Source organism: Pseudophryne corroboree, chromosome 2, assembly GCF_028390025.1.
Source record: "Pseudophryne corroboree isolate aPseCor3 chromosome 2, aPseCor3.hap2, whole genome shotgun sequence".
NCBI classification, from domain to species: Eukaryota; Metazoa; Chordata; class Amphibia; order Anura; family Myobatrachidae; genus Pseudophryne; species Pseudophryne corroboree.
In genome coordinates this window covers 633724408-633742501 of record NC_086445.1, presented here as the reverse complement: position 1 = coordinate 633742501, position 18094 = coordinate 633724408, and the positions used below count along the sequence as shown (strand labels likewise).

The following is an 18094-nucleotide window of genomic DNA, read 5'->3' as shown; positions in this document are numbered from 1 at the left end:
TGGCCACTGCATCAAGCGTACTTAAGGTTTGCAGTACAGCAAAACAATTATCAATTTCAGGCACTACCGTTTGGCCTCTCATCAGCGCCTTGGGTATTCAAAAGGTGATGTCTGGGATGATTGCTCATCTCAGATCCATGGAAGTGACAATGGTTCCGTACTTAGACGACCCACTTAAGGCGTTGTCTTCACAAATACTCCTTCAGTATGCCTTACAGCCGTACAATGTCCTAGTTTAGCACAATTTTACCTGCCAGAAGTAAAAGCACAAAGTATTCATCATCTAGTACAGTTAGTGCTCAAACCACGCCAGTCTCTGTGCACTTGTGTATTCGACTGTTAGTAAAGAGGGTGGCGTCTTTCCAAGCCCTCCATTTTGCTCGCACAGTAGTCTTGCTCTCATCTACAAATTCATCAGATGGTGCGGTTGGCTCCAAAAGCCAGAGTATCGTTACTCTGGTGGCTCCATATACAAAATCTCACTGCGGAAAAAAGGTTTGGAGTTTGGAATTCGATAATTCTAACGATGGACGCAAGTCTCAGCTGTTGGGGAGCCGTGGTCCTACATTGTCAGCTTCAGGGTCTGAGGTCAGAACAGGAAAAGATTACTGTCAATAAATGTCTTTTAACTCAGGCCAATTTACAACGCTCTCCACACATCTTGCAGTCTGACTGTTCAAGTTTGGTCAGACAACGCGTTGGCAGTCGCATACATCAACGAAAGAAGGACTCGAGGTCGCATGGCCATGCGAGAATTTGCTTGCATCCTAAATTGGCCCATTCATTCCAGGAATGGACACCTGGAAATCAGATTATCTCGGTCGTCCAGATGTTCATCCAGGAGAATAGACTTTACATTCAGAAGTGTTCCAGATGTTAGTCCAGCGGTGGGGTTACCCACAGGTGGATCTAATGGCATCTCACCAAAATCATCAGAGACACAAGTATGTGTTCATAGCAAGAGATCCAAAGGCGGTGGCAGTGGATGCTCTCACTATAGCGTGGCCGTATACAGCCTCCTGTATCTATTTCCACCATGTCCACTGCTTCCTCTGTTGCTAAAGCGGATCAAAAGAGTCCACGACGGCCATACTAGTGGCGCCTCATTGACCTCGGAGAGCGTGGTTCTCAGATCTCTGCGGTCTACTCGCAGACTATTCGTGGCCGCTTCCGATACACGCAGAACTTCTGCAACATGGTCTGTTTCTTTACCCCGATTTAGCGCAGCTGCATTTGTCAGGGTGGCTGTTGAAACCGCTCTCTTAGGACAAGAGGGCATTCCAGAGTCTGTTATACCAAACATGTTATGTGCTAGAAAGCCAGTTACAGCAGCTCATTATCACAGCATTTGGCAAGCTTATATTGGTTGGTGTGAAGCTTGCAAATCTTCTTTCAAGTTATTCCGTCTTTTGCTAATTTTACAGACTGGATTAGATGGAGGACTACGTTTACCGAGACTAAAAGGTGCAGGTTTCTGCTTTGTCAATTTTCTTTCAGCACCGTTTGGCTCTTTTGCCAACAGTGCATACGTTCCTGCAAGGTGTCCTTACAGTTCAACCTCCGTTTATACCACTTACAGTTCCATGGGACTTGAATCTAGTTTTAGATTTGTAGTCCTCACTTTTTGAACCCTTACGACAAGTGGATGTTAAGTTTCTCACTTAGAAAACAGTTTTTCTCCTAGCCTTAACTTCGGCAAGGTGTGTTTCAGAATTAGGTGCGTTGTCATGCAAACCACCGTATCTGTTTTTTTTAATGATAAAATAGCTGAACTTCGGACAAATCCGGCTTTTCTACCAAAGGTAGTATCCTCTTTTTTCATTAATTAATTGTAGTTACTGTTTTCTCAAAAGGTTCAGTAACTCCAGCTACTTTGAATGTGTGTCGTGCGCTTCGCATTTATGAAGCCCAAACATCAACAGTACGTAAAACAGATACATTGGGGTATATTTACTAAAATTCGTATTTTTCAGAATGAGGTTAAAGTTCAAACACGAATGACATTGAAAGTGTAAATTTGCAACTTTTTGAATTTATTACGACTAATTTACTAAGCTGTCGTATTCTGCATTTTCATGTTTTTCGATGTCATTCGTATTTTTTGGCAGTGTTTTACGGGAGTGAATAGTAAAACACTGCCGACATTAACACAATGAATCTCGGCCGGATCTGTGAGATCCGTGCAGGGCTTCATTGTGCACCTTTCGTAAAAAAAATAACATTGTTACAAATCTAAAAAAAAAAATGCGTGTGGTTCTCCAAGTACCAGCTTGCGGGGGAGGCTTGCTGGGACTTGTAGTACTGATACTAAAAACAATATTCTAATTTTTTACACAAGGCTATCAGCCCCCCATCCGCCGCCCTTGGATGGGGGGGACATCCTCGGGCTTCACCCCTGGCCCTTGGGTGGCTGGAGGGGGGGACCCCTTGATTTAAGGGGTTCCCACTCCAGGGTACCCCGGCCAGGGGTGACTAGTTGGGTATGTAATGCTAGGGCCGCAGGGACCTAGATAAGTGTCCCCCGGCTGTGGCATTATGTACCTGGCTAGTGGAGCCCAGTGCTGGTTAAAAAATACGGGGGACCCCTATGCTTTTTGTCCCCCGTATTTTTTGAACCAGGACCAGGCGCAGAGCCCAGTGCTGGTTGATTAAATACAGGGGAACCCCTGACATTTTCCCCCCCATATTTTTTCAACCAGGTCCGGCTCAAAGAGCCCAAGGCTGGTTTTGCTTAGGAGGGGGACCCCACTCATTTTTTTCCTGAAAATTTAACACTTTCCCACCCCTTCCCACTGATAAACATGCACGGATCTCATGGATCCGTGCATGCCTATCAGAACACGGTAAAAAAAAGCAGGTCTGTTTTAAATCTGCTTTTTTTTTACGATTTGTATTTTTACACGGCAGTGTGTGGCTATTGCCGGCAGTGTTCGTGAAATACACTTTTTAGTAAATTACCGAGTTGTATCAAAAAACAGTCGTATTTGACCGATGGTGTATTCATACGTATTTTTTTCTTTTGACTTCCAAAAAAATACGAATGCCCTCATCACTGCCGAGATTTGAGTTTAGTAAATTCCCGAGATGACACTTTGAAGAAAAAACACCATCTCGGTCAAAATCGGGAGCTTAGTAAATATACCCCATTGTTTGTTCTCTCTAATGCAGTCAAAATAGGTTGGCCAGCTTCCAGATAGAGGTTGGCTAGATGAATTAAGCTGACCATTCGTCATGTTTACTTTCATACTAGTTTACAACCACCTGAATCTATTTCAGCACATTCCACGCGTTATGTGGTAAAGTCATGGGCAGCAGGTCGTGGAGCTTCTACAACATAACTTTGCAGTGCAGTTACATGGTCATCAGTGCACATGTTTGTGTGCTTTTACAAGTTTGATACTTTTGCGGCATCAGTATCTAGCTTTGGCCGTGTACTGTTACAGATGACAACCAGCTCTCCCGCCCAAGGGGGAAACTTTGGCATGTCTCGAGTACTCCAGTGATCCCTAGTGGATGAAAAGAAAATAGGATTTTGGTACTTACCAGATAAATCCTTTTCTCTGAATCCATAGGAGGCACTGGATGCCCACCGAGAGCAGTTTCACCTGTATTGTGGTAGGTTCAGTTTATACTTACCACATGATCACCTGCTTGTTTGACGGTTAAGGTGATTGTTCTATTGTCGATTCAACTTTCTAGTAGAGATGAGCGCCTGAAATTTTTCGGGTTTTGTGTTTTGGTTTTGGGTTCGGTTCCGCGGCCGTGTTTTGGGTTCGACCGCGTTTTGGCAAAACCTCACCGAATTTTTTTTGTCGGATTCGGGTGTGTTTTGGATTCGGGTGTTTTTTTCAAAAAACACTAAAAAACAGCTTAAATCATAGAATTTGGGGGTCATTTTGATCCCAAAGTATTATTAACCTCAAAAACCATAATTTACACTCATTTTCAGTCTATTCTGAATACCTCACACCTCACAATATTATTTTTAGTCCTAAAATTTGCACCGAGGTCGCTGTGTGAGTAAGATAAGCGACCCTAGTGGCCGACACAAACACCGGGCCCATCTAGGAGTGGCACTGCAGTGTCACGCAGGATGTCCCTTCCAAAAAACCCTCCCCAAACAGCACATGACGCAAAGAAAAAAAGAGGCGCAATGAGGTAGCTGTGTGAGTAAGATTAGCGACCCTAGTGGCCGACACAAACACCGGGCCCATCTAGGAGTGGCACTGCAGTGTCACGCAGGATGTCCCTTCCAAAAAACCCTCCCCAAACAGCACATGACGCAAAGAAAAAAAGAGGCTTTTTACTGATATTTGGTGTTTTGGATTTGACATGCTCTGTACTATGACATTGGGCATCGGCCTTGGCAGACGACGTTGCTGGCATTTCATCGTCTCGGCCATGACTAGTGGCAGCAGCTTCAGCACGAGGTGGAAGTGGATCTTGATCTTTCCCTAATTTTGGAACCTCAACATTTTTGTTCTCCATATTTTAATAGGCACAACTAAAAGGCACCTCAGGTAAACAATGGAGATGGATGGATTGGATACTAGTATACAATTATGGACGGGCTGCCGAGTGCCGACACAGAGGTAGCCACAGCCGTGAACTACCGCACTGTACTGTGTCTGCTGCTAATATATAGACTGGTTGATAAAGAGATAGTATACTCGTAACTAGTATGTATGTATAAAGAAAGAAAAAAAAACCACGGTTAGGTGGTATATACAATTATGGACGGGCTGCCGAGTGCCGACACAGAGGTAGCCACAGCCGTGAACTACCGCACTGTACTGTGTCTGCTGCTAATATATAGACTGGTTGATAAAGAGATAGTATACTCGTAACTAGTATGTATGTATAAAGAAAGAAAAAAAAACCACGGTTAGGTGGTATATACAATTATGGACGGGCTGCCGAGTGCCGACACAGAGGTAGCCACAGCCGTGAACTACCGCACTGTACTGTGTCTGCTGCTAATATATAGACTGGTTGATAAAGAGATAGTATACTCGTAACTAGTATGTATGTATAAAGAAAGAAAAAAAAACCACGGTTAGGTGGTATATACAATTATGGACGGGCTGCCGAGTGCCGACACAGAGGTAGCCACAGCCGTGAACTACCGCACTGTACACTGGTTGATAAAGAGATAGTAGTATACTCGTAACAATTAGGATGACACTATGACGGTATAAAGAATGAAAAAAAAACCACGGTTAGGTGGTAGGTATATAATAATAAATAATACAATTCTGGTCGGACGGACTGCCTGCCGTGTGCCGACACAGAGGTAGCCACAGCCGTGAACTACCGCACTGTACACTGGTTGATAAAGAGATAGTAGTATACTCGTAACAATTAGGATGACACTATGACGGTATAAAGAATGAAAAAAAAACCACGGTTAGGTGGTAGGTATATAATAATAAATAATACAATTCTGGTCGGACGGACTGCCTGCCGTGTGCCGACACAGAGGTAGCCACAGCCGTGAACTACCGCACTGTACACTGGTTGATAAAGAGATAGTAGTATACTCGTAACAATTAGGATGACACTATGACGGTATAAAGAATGAAAAAAAAACCACGGTTAGGTGGTAGGTATATAATAATAAATAATACAATTCTGGTCGGACGGACTGCCTGCCGTGTGCCGACACAGAGGTAGCCACAGCCGTGAACTACCGCACTGTACACTGGTTGATAAAGAGATAGTAGTATACTCGTAACAATTAGGATGACACTATGACGGTATAAAGAATGAAAAAAAAACCACGGTTAGGTGGTAGGTATATAATAATAAATAATACAATTCTGGTCGGACGGACTGCCTGCCGTGTGCCGACACAGAGGTAGCCACAGCCGTGAACTACCGCACTGTACACTGGTTGATAAAGAGATAGTAGTATACTCGTAACAATTAGGATGACACTATGACGGTATAAAGAATGAAAAAAAAACCACGGTTAGGTGGTAGGTATATAATAATAAATAATACAATTCTGGTCGGACGGACTGCCTGCCGTGTGCCGACACAGAGGTAGCCACAGCCGTGAACTACCGCACTGTACACTGGTTGATAAAGAGATAGTAGTATACTCGTAACAATTAGGATGACACTATGACGGTATAAAGAATGAAAAAAAAACCACGGTTAGGTGGTAGGTATATAATAATAAATAATACAATTCTGGTCGGACGGACTGCCTGCCGTGTGCCGACACAGAGGTAGCCACAGCCGTGAACTACCGCACTGTACACTGGTTGATAAAGAGATAGTAGTATACTCGTAACAATTAGGATGACACTATGACGGTATAAAGAATGAAAAAAAAACCACGGTTAGGTGGTAGGTATATAATAATAAATAATACAATTCTGGTCGGACGGACTGCCTGCCGTGTGCCGACACAGAGGTAGCCACAGCCGTGAACTACCGCACTGTACTGTGTCTGCTGCTAATATAGACTGGTTGATATTTAAAGAGATATTAGTAGTATACAACAATACTATACTGGTGGTCAGGCACTGGTCACCACTCCTGCAGCAAAAGTGTGCACTGTTAATTAATATAATTGTACTCCTGGCTCCTGCTAACAACCTGCAGTGCTCCCCAGTCTCCCCCACAATTAATTATAAGCTTTTAATTTATACATTGATGACTGTGCAGCACACTGGGCTGAGCTGAGTGCACACAGACTGAGTCACACTGTGTGACTGACTGTGCTGTGTATCGTTTTTTTTTTCAGGCAGAGAACGGATATAGCAGAGAGAAGTGAACGGATATATTATATTAAATAAAAGTTAACTAGCAACTGCACTGGTCACTGACTGTGGTAAACTAACTCTGTCTGCGACTCTGCACAATCTCTCTCTATCTAATCTATCTATCTCTATTCTAATGGAGAGGACGCCAGACACGTCCTCTCCCTATCAATCTCAATGCACGAGTGAAAATGGCGGCGACGCGCGGCTCCTTATATAGAATCCGAGTCTCGCGATAGAATCCGAGCCTCGCGAGAATCCGACAGCGTCATGATGACGTTCGGGCGCGCTCGGGTTAACCGAGCAAGGCGGGAAGATCCGAGTCGCTCGGACCCGTGGAAAAAAAAGTGAAGTTCGTGCGGGTTCGGATTCAAAGAAACCGAACCCGCTCATCTCTACTTTCTAGTTGTTCGTTATATTATAATGTTATATGTAATTCTGCATTGTTCATCCTCTTTCGCTCCTGTTTGTCTCAGCAAAAAAACACTGAGGCATCTTGGGAGTATGGAGGGAAGGAGGGGTTACACATTTAAATGTTTAAATGTGCCTATCCCTGCTATTGCTCCGTCCATATCCCAAGAGTACTCCAGTGCCCCCTATGGATTCAAAGAAAAGGATTTATCTGGTAGGGTATGGGTCGTTTGATAGACATAACTTAGTTCGACAGTCATTAGGTCGACCATCGAAGGGTGATATGTATTAGGTCGACATGGACAATAGGTCAACATGTACTAGGTCGACATGGGTTTTTTGACTGTTTTTGGCGTTGTTTTCTTTGTAAAGTGACGGGGAACTCCAATTAGTGCACCTTGTTCGCTCGCCATGCTTCGGGCAAGGTGCCTCGCTCTGCTGCCGCTTCGCTCGGCACGGGATACCGTTCCAATCGTAGTACACGTGTATCGCTAAGAATGAAAAAAGTCCAAAAAATTTAGAAAAAAAAATGTGGAAAAGTTATGTCGACCTAGTACAAGTCTACCTAATGACCATGTCGACCAAATGCATGTCAACCTAATGACTGTCGACATAAGCTGTGTCTATCTAATGACCGTATCCCATCTGGTAAGTACCAAGATCCTATTTAGATTATTCACATACACAGTCAGGTCCATAACTATTGGGACATCGACACAATTCTCATATTTTGGGCTCTATACACACCACAATGGATTTGAAATGAAACAACTAAGATGTGCTTTAACTGCAGATTTTCCGCTTTAATTTGAGGGTATTTACATCCAAATCAGGTAGGAATTACAACGGTTTCTATATGTGCCTCCTAGTTTTTAAGGGACCAAAAGTAATGGGACAAACTAAACAATCCTAAAGCAAACTTTCACTTTTTAATACTTTGTTGCAAATCCTTTGCAGTCAATTACAGCCTGAAGTCTGGAACGCATAGACATCACCAGACGCTGGGTTTCATCCCTGGTGATACTCTGCCAGGCCTCAACTGCAAATGTCTTCAGTTCCTGCTTGTTCTTTGGGCATTTTCCCTTCAGTTTTGTCTTCATCAAGTGAAATGCATGCTCAATCGGATTCAGGTCAGGTGATTGACTTGGCCATTGCATAACATTACACTTATTTGCCTTAAAAACTCTTTGGTTGCTTACGCAGTATGCTTCGGGTCATTGTCCATCTGCACTGTGAAGCGCCGTCCAATGAGTTCTGAAGCATTTGACTGAATATGAGCAGATAATATTGCCCGAAACACTTCAGAATTCATCCTGCTGCTTTTGTCAGCAGTCACATTATCAATTAATACAAGGGAACCAGTGCCATTGGCAGCCATACATGCCCACTACCACCACCATGCTTCACTGATGAGGTGGTATGTTTTGGTATGTTCATGATCAGTTCCTTTCCTTCTCCATACTCTTCTCTTCCCATCTGGTACAAGTTGATCTTTGTCTCATCTGTCCATAGGATGTCGTTCCAGAACTGTAAATGCTTTTTTAGATGTTGTTTGGCAAACTCCAATCTGGACTTCCTGTTTTTTTGGCTCACCAATGGTTTACATCTTGTGGTGAACCTTCTATATTCACTCTTGTGAGGTATTCTCTTGATTGTTGACTTTAACACATATACACCTACTTCCTGGAGAGTGTTCTTGATCTGGGCAACTGTTGTGAAGGGGTTTTTCTTCACCAGGGAAATAATTCTTCTGTCATCCACCACAGTTGTTGTCCGTGGTCTTCCGGGTCTTTTGGTGTTGCTGAGCTCTCCGGTGCATTCTTTCTTTTTAAGAATGTTCCAAACAGTTGATTTGGCCACACCTAATGTTTTTGCTTTCTCTCTGATGGGTTTGTTTGATTTTTTTTTTTAGCCTAATGATGGCTTGCTTCTCTGACAGTGGCAGCTCTTTGGATCTCATATTGAGAGTCGACAGCAACAGATTCCAAATGCAAACGTCACACATGGAAGCTACTCCCGACCTTTTACCTGCTTAATTGATGATGAAATAACGAGGGAATAGCCCACTCCTGTCCATGAAATAGCTTTTGAGTCGATTGTCCCATTACTTTTGTCCCTTAAAAAGTGGGAGGTACATATAGAAACCGTTGTAATTCCTACACCGTTCACCTGATTTGGATGTAAAGACCCTCAAATTAAAGCGGAAAGTCTGCAGTTAAAGCACATCTTGTTTGTTTCATTTCAAATCCATTGTGGTGGTGTATAGAGCCCAAAATATGAGAATTTTGTCGATGTCCGAATATTTATGGACCTGACTGTATATATGTACACACGTAGATATACAGATGTGTTTTTAACATTTGGGTGTATGTGTGTATAAGGTACTGATAAGGTCATCCTCGGTCCATATCCAAAAAATATACTGTATTATCCATCAAAAATAGAAAGATACCTCTTTGTATTTACCTCTATAGACCAATTACGGCAAAGAGTCCTGTCTTTTGTGGAAGCTGCCCAAAGAGAGCGGTATTCAACAACAAATTGGCTCCAAGGTTATTTAACCTTACTATATAATAATAGCGCATTAGGCAACATTTTTATATATATATATATATGTGTGTGTGTGTGTGTATGTGATATATATATATATATATATATATATATAGAGAGAGAGAGAGAGCGAGAGAGAGACAGTATTGCAAACAGCACTGCTACCTATATAACAAGACTAATATAAAGATATAAGTGGATTTGATAATGTGTCAAATTCAAAGTTCAAAAACACTTCCCCAATTTTGGGGGGCTGCTAGGCAGGTTCTCTTGTGTGGACTCTATTTCCAAAGTCCGGATAAACTGAATGTGTAGTAGAAGTGGTAGAACCCAGCGCCTATTGTGTTGTGTGGTTTCCAAGTGAATCTGAAATAATATTATGCGTACCACATCTTATGTGGGTTCAGGCCTGTATAGTAAACCGTACTTTTCCTGGTCACGATCTTCTTGCTTCCCCGGTTACTCCGTGGGTGGACTGTAAGGAGATTTAAAAAGCCACAATAGTGTGATATTGTAAAACAGTGAAAACAGGTGTGATTATATGGAAAATTTATCAGGTGTGATGAGTAATGAGTAGTTAGTCAGTGTCCGTTTCATAAACAAGGTGGTGTATCCACAACCTAAGGTAGTTTAAAAATGAGTACCATCAGAACTTGTAATTCTTGCATATAGTATATTCCTTTATGATGTTCCTCTCCCGTAGTATGGAGTTAAGGGCCCCTGTTAAAAAGGTAAAATCTTCCAGATACGGGAAGGACAGCCCATAGTGTAGTAGTTTTTTTTAAAGAAAATTTTTAAAACAAACAATAAATACAATAAAAAATGGACCCGTACAATGAGTAAATAGTAAAAAGCTTATCTGAGATCCTCTATTAGAGGAGTGGATTGTCTGCCTAACGCGTTTCGTCCTTTTTCCGATTTGTTAGGACTTCATCAAGGGGTTCTACCACTTCTATCTATATATATATATATATATATATATATATATATATATAATCTAATATAAAGTTTTTGGGGTTTTATTGTGGACCTCATTATGTTATTGCTAGGGTGCGTCCCATTGCAACAGCTGTTATGGAGTTTTGAGGGAGGGGAGGAGGAGACAAGTAATTATAATTATTGATAATTCCTTTTTTTCTAAATGCTGCATGACAGCCCAGGCTTCACACCCAAGTTCAGAAGGTGTACATTTTGCAAAGGCAGCTTGGAAAGTCACTCAGACACAGTGGAAGAGAGCAGTTGCTTGCTACATTATGGGGTATATGCAATTCACGGCGAATCGCGGCAATTTTTCGCCGTTTTTTAATTCGACTAAATTCGCCAGGTGAATTCCGGAAGGTGGCTTCCGGAATTCACCATATTCAATGAAAAACGGATTCGCCAGAGTCGCGGGCGAAAATCGGCCGATTTGGCGGATTTTGCCGCGATTTTAAAAAACGGGAAAAAACGGGAAAAACCCGGAAAAAAAAATGGCGTGGGGTCCCCCCTCCAAAGCATAACCAGCCTCGGGCTCATCGAGCTGGTCCTGGTTCTAAAAATCCGGGGAAAAATTGGCCAGGGTTCCCCAGTATTTTTAAAACCAGCACCGGGCTCTGCGCCTGGTGCTGGTGCCAAAAATACGGGGGACAAAAAGAGTAGGGGTCCCCCGTATTTTTAACACCAGCATCGGGCTCCACTAGCTGGACAGATAATGCCACAGCCGGGGGTCACTTTTATGCCGTGCCCTGCGGCCGTGGCATTAAATATCCAACTAGTCACCCCTGGCCGGGGTACCCTGGGGGAGTGGGGACCCCTTCAATCAAGGGGTCCCCCCCCCCCAGCCACCCAAGGGCAAGGGGTGAAGCCCGAGGCTGTCCCCCCCCATCCAATGGGCTGCGGATGGGGGGGCTGATAGCCTTTTGTGATAATAAAAAGATATTGTTTTTTCCAGTAGTACTACAAGTCCCAGCAAGCCTCCCCCGCAAGCTGGTACTTGGAGAACCACAAGTACCAGCATGCGGGAGAAAAACGGGCCCGCTGGTACCTGTAGTACTACTGGGAAAAAAATACCCCAAAAAAAACAGGAGACACACACCGTGACAGTAAAACTTTATTACACACTACCGACACACACATACTTACCTATGTTGACACGCCGACTGCCACGGTCTCCGACGATCCGAGGGTACCTGTGAAAAAATGATACTCACCTTCCAGCGTCCAGAGATAAATCCACGTCCAGAGAGATAAATCCACGTACTTGTAAAAAAAAAAGAAAACGCAAATACCCGCTCCATACCGGACTAGAAAGGGGTCCAATGCTTTCACATCAGACCCCTTTCTCCCGAATGCCGGGACATCACGTGACTCCTGTCACTGAAGTCCCTTCAGCCAATCAGGAAGCGCTACTTCCGTGGCGCTCACCTGATTGGCTGTGCGCTGTCTGTACTGTGACAGCACATCGCAAAGCCGCTCCATTACTTTCAATGGTGGGAACTTTGCGGGTAGCGGTGGGGTCACCCGCCGGTCAGCCGCTGACCGGCGGGTGACCTTACCGCTAGCCGCTAAGTTCCCACCATTGAAAGTAATGGAGCGGCTTTGCGATGTGCTGTCACAGTACAGACAGCGCACAGCCAATCAGGTGAGCGCAACGAAGTTGCGCTTCCTGATTGGCTTAGAGACCTTTCTGTGACAGCTGTCACTGACAGGTCTCATTCGTGGAAAGGTGTCCCATGTGTCAGCATGGGACTCCTTTCAGTCCGGCATGGAGCGGGTGTTCGGTTTGTTTTTTTGCCAAGTACGTGGATTTATCTCTGGACCATGGCTGAGGTGAGTATATTGATCTTTTCTTTTCAGGTATCCGTGGATTCTACATGGAGAAGAGGACCGATGTCGGCGTGTGAACATAGGTAAGTATGTGTGTGTCGACGTATGAAATAAAGTTTTACTGTCGACGGTGTGTGTGTCCTGTTTTTATTTGGGTATTTTTTTCCCAGTAGTACTACAGGTACCAGCGGGCCCGTTTTTCTCCCGCATGCTGGTACTTGTGGTTCTCCAAGTACCAGCTTGCGGGGGAGGCTTGCTGGGACTTGTAGTACTACTGGAAAAAACAATATCTTTTTATTATCACAAAAGGCTATCAGCCCCCCCATCCGCAGCCCATTGGATGGGGGGGGACAGCCTCGGGCTTCACCCCTGGCCCTTGGGTGGCTGGGGGGGGGGGGGAACCCCTTGATTGAAGGGGTCCCCACTCCCCCAGGGTACCCCGGCCAGGGGTGACTAGTTGGATATTTAATGCCACGGCCGCAGGGCACGGCATAAAAGTGACCCCCGGCTGTGGCATTATCTGTCCAGCTAGTGGAGCCCGATGCTGGTGTTAAAAATACGGGGGACCCCTACTCTTTTTGTCCCCCGTATTTTTGGCACCAGCACCAGGCGCAGAGCCCGGTGCTGGTTTTAAAAATACGGGGGATCCCCTGTCAATTTTTTCCCCGCATTTTTAGAACCAGGACCAGCTCGAAGAGCCCGAGGCTGGTTATGCTTTGGAGGGGGGACCCCACGCCATTTTTTTTTATGATTTCACCGTTCCAGCATAAAAAAAAAAAAAAAATTTAAAAAATATATAAATAATATTTGTGCCTCCAAAAAAAAAAAAAAAAGTACCTAATCCCTTCTAATATAAATAGATCTGCTATTCCCCCCCAAAAAAACACAAAAAAAAACATGTTTAAAATTTTTTTATTTGTTTTCACCCTCCAAAGTGTGGCGGATTGAAAATGACGAATTTGCTGTCTAAAAGCACTGCTGTCGAATTTCCAAACTTGAATTGAATATGCTTTGGTCGAATTGCAGCACTTGTATCATTGCAGAAAAGTCGAATTTGCAAAAATTCGAATTTCAAAAAGTCGAATTTTGAAAGTCCGTTTTTTGGTCGGAAAGCACTGAATTGCATAGGCGATTTTTTTTTTTTTGGTCGAAAATGACCCGAAATTCGACAATTTCGGGAATTCGACCGCAATTGCATATACCCCTATATATCATTCGAATGGCGTTACCTAACTTACAGAGCAGCTGCCTATAGTAAGAGCAACCTAAAATCGCTAGAAGCAAAGGAATTATCAGTAATTTGAATTGGTTGTTTTCATTGCTACAGTATGTTTGTCCACAATTGTAACGTTTTGAAGAGTAGTTGTACGCTGCAAAAATGTAAATATATGCATCTATGGTTCATTATATAAGGGCTATTAATTCATTCCTGATTTGACAATATATCTTAGTTCAGTTTAAACTGTTGGTAATGTCAGTTTATTTAATGATAAAGAAGCCTTACCCCTTCTTTGTGGGAAGCTATACAAGTCTTGTAATGTTGATCACTGTATCAGAAGTGTAACATAATGGCATGGAGAATGGATACCAAGCTGGCTTTACAATCATCTGTATTGCAGTACATTGGAACTTATTTGGTAAAGATTTTCAAAATTAGCGAATTGCAATCTGGCTGATTATGAAATGACTGCGCATTTGCGTGAGTAATAGCGACAGACAATGCGTGCATATAGTTTTGGCAATGCAGACTCTGTTTGACAGGAAGGCGGCGTTTCTGGGCGGAAACCTGCCGTTTTCTGGGTGTCTCTGAAAAAAATGCCCAAGCATTTTTAACGAGGGCCTCTGTCATCAGTGATGACCGCTTCCAGCCTCTTGTGTCGCAAGAATTGTGGATGACCTTGCCTGGTGCGGATAGGAAAAATCTTCGATGTTCCGGGAATTGCGTATGGTTTTGCGATCAGACCGCATATTGCGATGCATTCGCAATTTCTGGAATTGGCGTTTTTTTTCCTTTTTCTGGGCGCCAAGTACTTGCAGCAACTGTTTTTTAGCAGAAACTGCAATCCTTGCTGAATAAGGTCCATTGTCCGCAAGATATAAGGTAGGCTTGGGGATTTATTGGCATACAAATTGACAGTGCTTTCTAGATTTTGTTGACTTTTGATTGTGTTCTTTCTAGCTCTTCCCACTCTCATGGGATCTGTCTGTAACGTCATGGCTGCGGGCCCTCTCCCTTCAGCAGTATGCTTCCAGCTTTCTAAGTAGTGGTTATACCTCTATGGAAACACTTCGCAGTTTATGGGAGCTTGAGATTGTCAATGTAAGTTAATGTTTCTACTTCATTAGATCTAAAGAATGATTTTTATAGTTTTTTACCCTGTATTTCACTACCATATTTTATTTTTTATTTAGGTTTTAAAAGTAAATTTATTGGGCCACAGAAAAAGGATCTTGGCATCACTGGCAGAAAGACCATGCGAAGATCCTCCCCAAAAACCTCCTCGATTCTCACAGCTGCGGGTGAGTTGCCATACTCACATACAGATGTGTCCTCATACATCTAGCCTTATATCCCATTCAGAGCGAGATGCGTGGTGTGAGTGAGCCGCCAGGTCATGTGCAATTCTGCTATCATTGGGCGTCTTTTTTTTTTTTTTATTGTCGGAAATGCATCTTAGTCACAATACAATGTGACTAGGACGCACAAGGAGACTGCTGATTTAATGTGATGTATGACACTTGTATATTGTGTGTGATTGAGTCTCTATACGGAGCGGAACAGAACTTGTATTGGAAAAAGCACTTTGTGTACAGATTCAGAGACTCAGTCACACACAGATATACATGTGTCATACATCTATTTTGATATGACACTTGTATATCTGTGTGCAACTGAGTCTCTGAATTTGTACACAAAGTGCTTTTTTTCCAATACAAATTCTGCTGATTAATTTATCAGCACATTTTCGGCTAAAAATACACCCGACGCTAGAAGTTTCTCACGTTACCTTGTGTTCCAAGAGGGACTGTTTGGCGTGACTGTAGCAAAAATATATGAGGACGTAGCTGTACATGCTTGCTGCATTAGAACCAAAACCACTAGACCAGAAAGGTATTATGTCTGTTTCACACTACATTGACTTATTCTTCTGGAAACATTCAGAATTGTTACTTACTGTAGATAAGTCTTAGAATTAGAAACACAGTGAAAGCTCTATGGTATTCCTAAATCTCTGTATTTCCCGTTTTTTTTTTTATCACAGCAACATACGGTTCAGCACTGTATAAAAATGGTTTCCTTCATATACATTGACCTGAAACGTCATCTAATTTTTATTCGTACAGTATCATGATGTCCTCCCTCGTTCTTTGCCATCGATTCCATTAGGAGATCAGGATGCTGGAATGGAATCAGGAAGAAGTAGGGTAGAATCAACAGAAAGCAGAGAGCGTCACAAACGTCTAGAGTCCACTAAGGAGGTTGTGTCTTTATGCCTTTCTAAACATTTTTTTTTTTTTTAAATGCTTTAATTTCAAGGACTGCAGTATGAAAATTCTGTGTTTTCCTCACTTTTTAACTGATGAAATGCTCTGTTATGATGGAAACGGACAAGGCTATCGCACGAGAGACACTAATGTAACATGTTCCAGGCACAAAGGATCCAACTAACATAAGATCTGTATCATAAGTAGTGCATTATATAGAGTATTTTGTTCAAAATTTCCTTTTGCTTATTTATGCCCAGCCGTGTGCCTAAAATGGTTTGGCATCAGTGATGACCTTATAAAATCAGTGGGTGAACACAGGTGAACTGTACAAGTATTTTTGCCTCCTTATTGGGAATACTGCATCAAACTCTGCTCCAGTATTGTATGGGCCAGGTTAACTTCACATGTACACCCAGTTATATACTGTATATTCCCAACCAGGTTATAAGCAAAAAAAAAATATATATATAAGCGGCACTGCACAAGGGCATCATGGACTCCTAACACCCACCGCTGACCGCTACTGGAAGTCGCCGCGTGTCAGATCACAACAGCAGCTGGATACAGGACAGTGAGTACCGGGGAATCGTGACGTTATGATCTCCCAGTGCTCACTGTCCTGTATCCAGCAGCTTAGGAGTCCATGGTGCCCTGTGACGCTGATTCTGTGTATGCCGGGATGACTATGTATGATATCATGTGGTAATCAGCCCACACTTGTTACATTGCAGTACAAGCTGTACAGATTTTATCTTGTGCAGTGCCTATTGTGTGTGCTATCTTCATGATTTTTTGACAGAAATGATAACATGTGGGATTCCGGTCTTGATCTTATGAGTGGAGCTGCATTCCGAGGATACAAAGAAGGACACTAGTGCAAATACACTGTTTTTAAAGTAGTTAATTATTGACTAAAGTGCATTTACTGTAATCCTGTGTGGTATATTTCTTAATTATAATTGAGTACTCTGCTTATGTGTTGCATGAGTGCGGTGTGTATGTTGTATTTGTATATACATATACAGTGTGTGTGTGTATATATATATATATATATGTGTGTATGTGTGTGTGTATGTGTATATATATATATATATATATATATATAATTAATTACACGCACACACAAAACAGTGTATATATTATTCTTATGTAAAGATGGAGATAGAAAGTAATTGGAACAAACTACTGTAAGTTATATAATGTTGGTTCTAAAAGTATAGAAGTCAATGTATTTGTATGTATTTAAATATACAGGACAAGGCAAAAAAAACTCTGATTTAAAGGTTAACAGAAAAGGCATGGTAAGTGCTACTCCAAATTTTAGTACATAATCTAAAAGTGCATGGAATACAGCTAATGTTGCGTTGGTTTTTGAATTTGATATTGTGAAGATGGTGGCCTTCATTTGTGATAAACATTTGTAGTTAATTTCTGAAGTTCTATATCACTTGGGTTATTTCCTGCGTTATCGCTGCAAATACTTCATGAAGCTCCCTTCCATTTCTCTGTCAGCAAAGGCTGGTTGGACACTGGATCATGGGATTGTAGGTTGGAGCTGGAGGTGGCGATTAAACTAAACTGTACAGTAACTCTAAAAAGTAAGCTCCTCCCCCTGCAACCACATAATTCCAGTACTTCATTAAAAGAGACTGGAAAAGAGTAGCAGTAACTTTTACAACAATAAAACAAACCAGTAGGGAAACGGTGGTCAAGATCCAAAACCTCGCACAACTGATCATGAGAACACAGTGTCCCACAGCCTGCTTCAGAGAAAAGGATTCAACAGTAAGTGACCAAAAATCCTATTTTGTCTGTCAGCAGGGCTGGTGGGACACTGGAGCATGGGACGTTCAGCAGCTGCCCACAGGGAAAAGAATGCTCAGGCTGCCTGACCAGAGAACTGTATGCCCAAAGTGAGTGTCGCCAGGGGCAAAACCATGAAAACTGTAAAAACAGGTAAACGAGCAGATAGCATACCAGGTAGCAGCACTATAAACCTGTTCCACTAAAGCCCAGTGTTGCACTGCCCAGGAGGTTGCAAGTACCCTAGTGGAATGCACTGACAACCT

General features: G+C 42.7%; 1 protein-coding gene across 6 annotated transcripts in view; it reads left to right on the top strand.

The window, feature by feature from the left end:
• ANKS1A (ankyrin repeat and sterile alpha motif domain containing 1A) overlaps positions 1–18094 on the top strand; it is a 599988-nt gene that overhangs the window by 518842 nt on the left and 63052 nt on the right. For all 6 annotated transcript variants that reach the window (XM_063954919.1, XM_063954917.1, XM_063954921.1 and 3 more), the window contains 3 exons: positions 14716–14856; positions 14949–15056; positions 15882–16016. In XM_063954919.1, coding sequence (XP_063810989.1) covers positions 14716–14856; positions 14949–15056; positions 15882–16016 — 384 coding nt within the window. The remainder of the gene's footprint in view (positions 1–14715; positions 14857–14948; positions 15057–15881; positions 16017–18094) is intronic.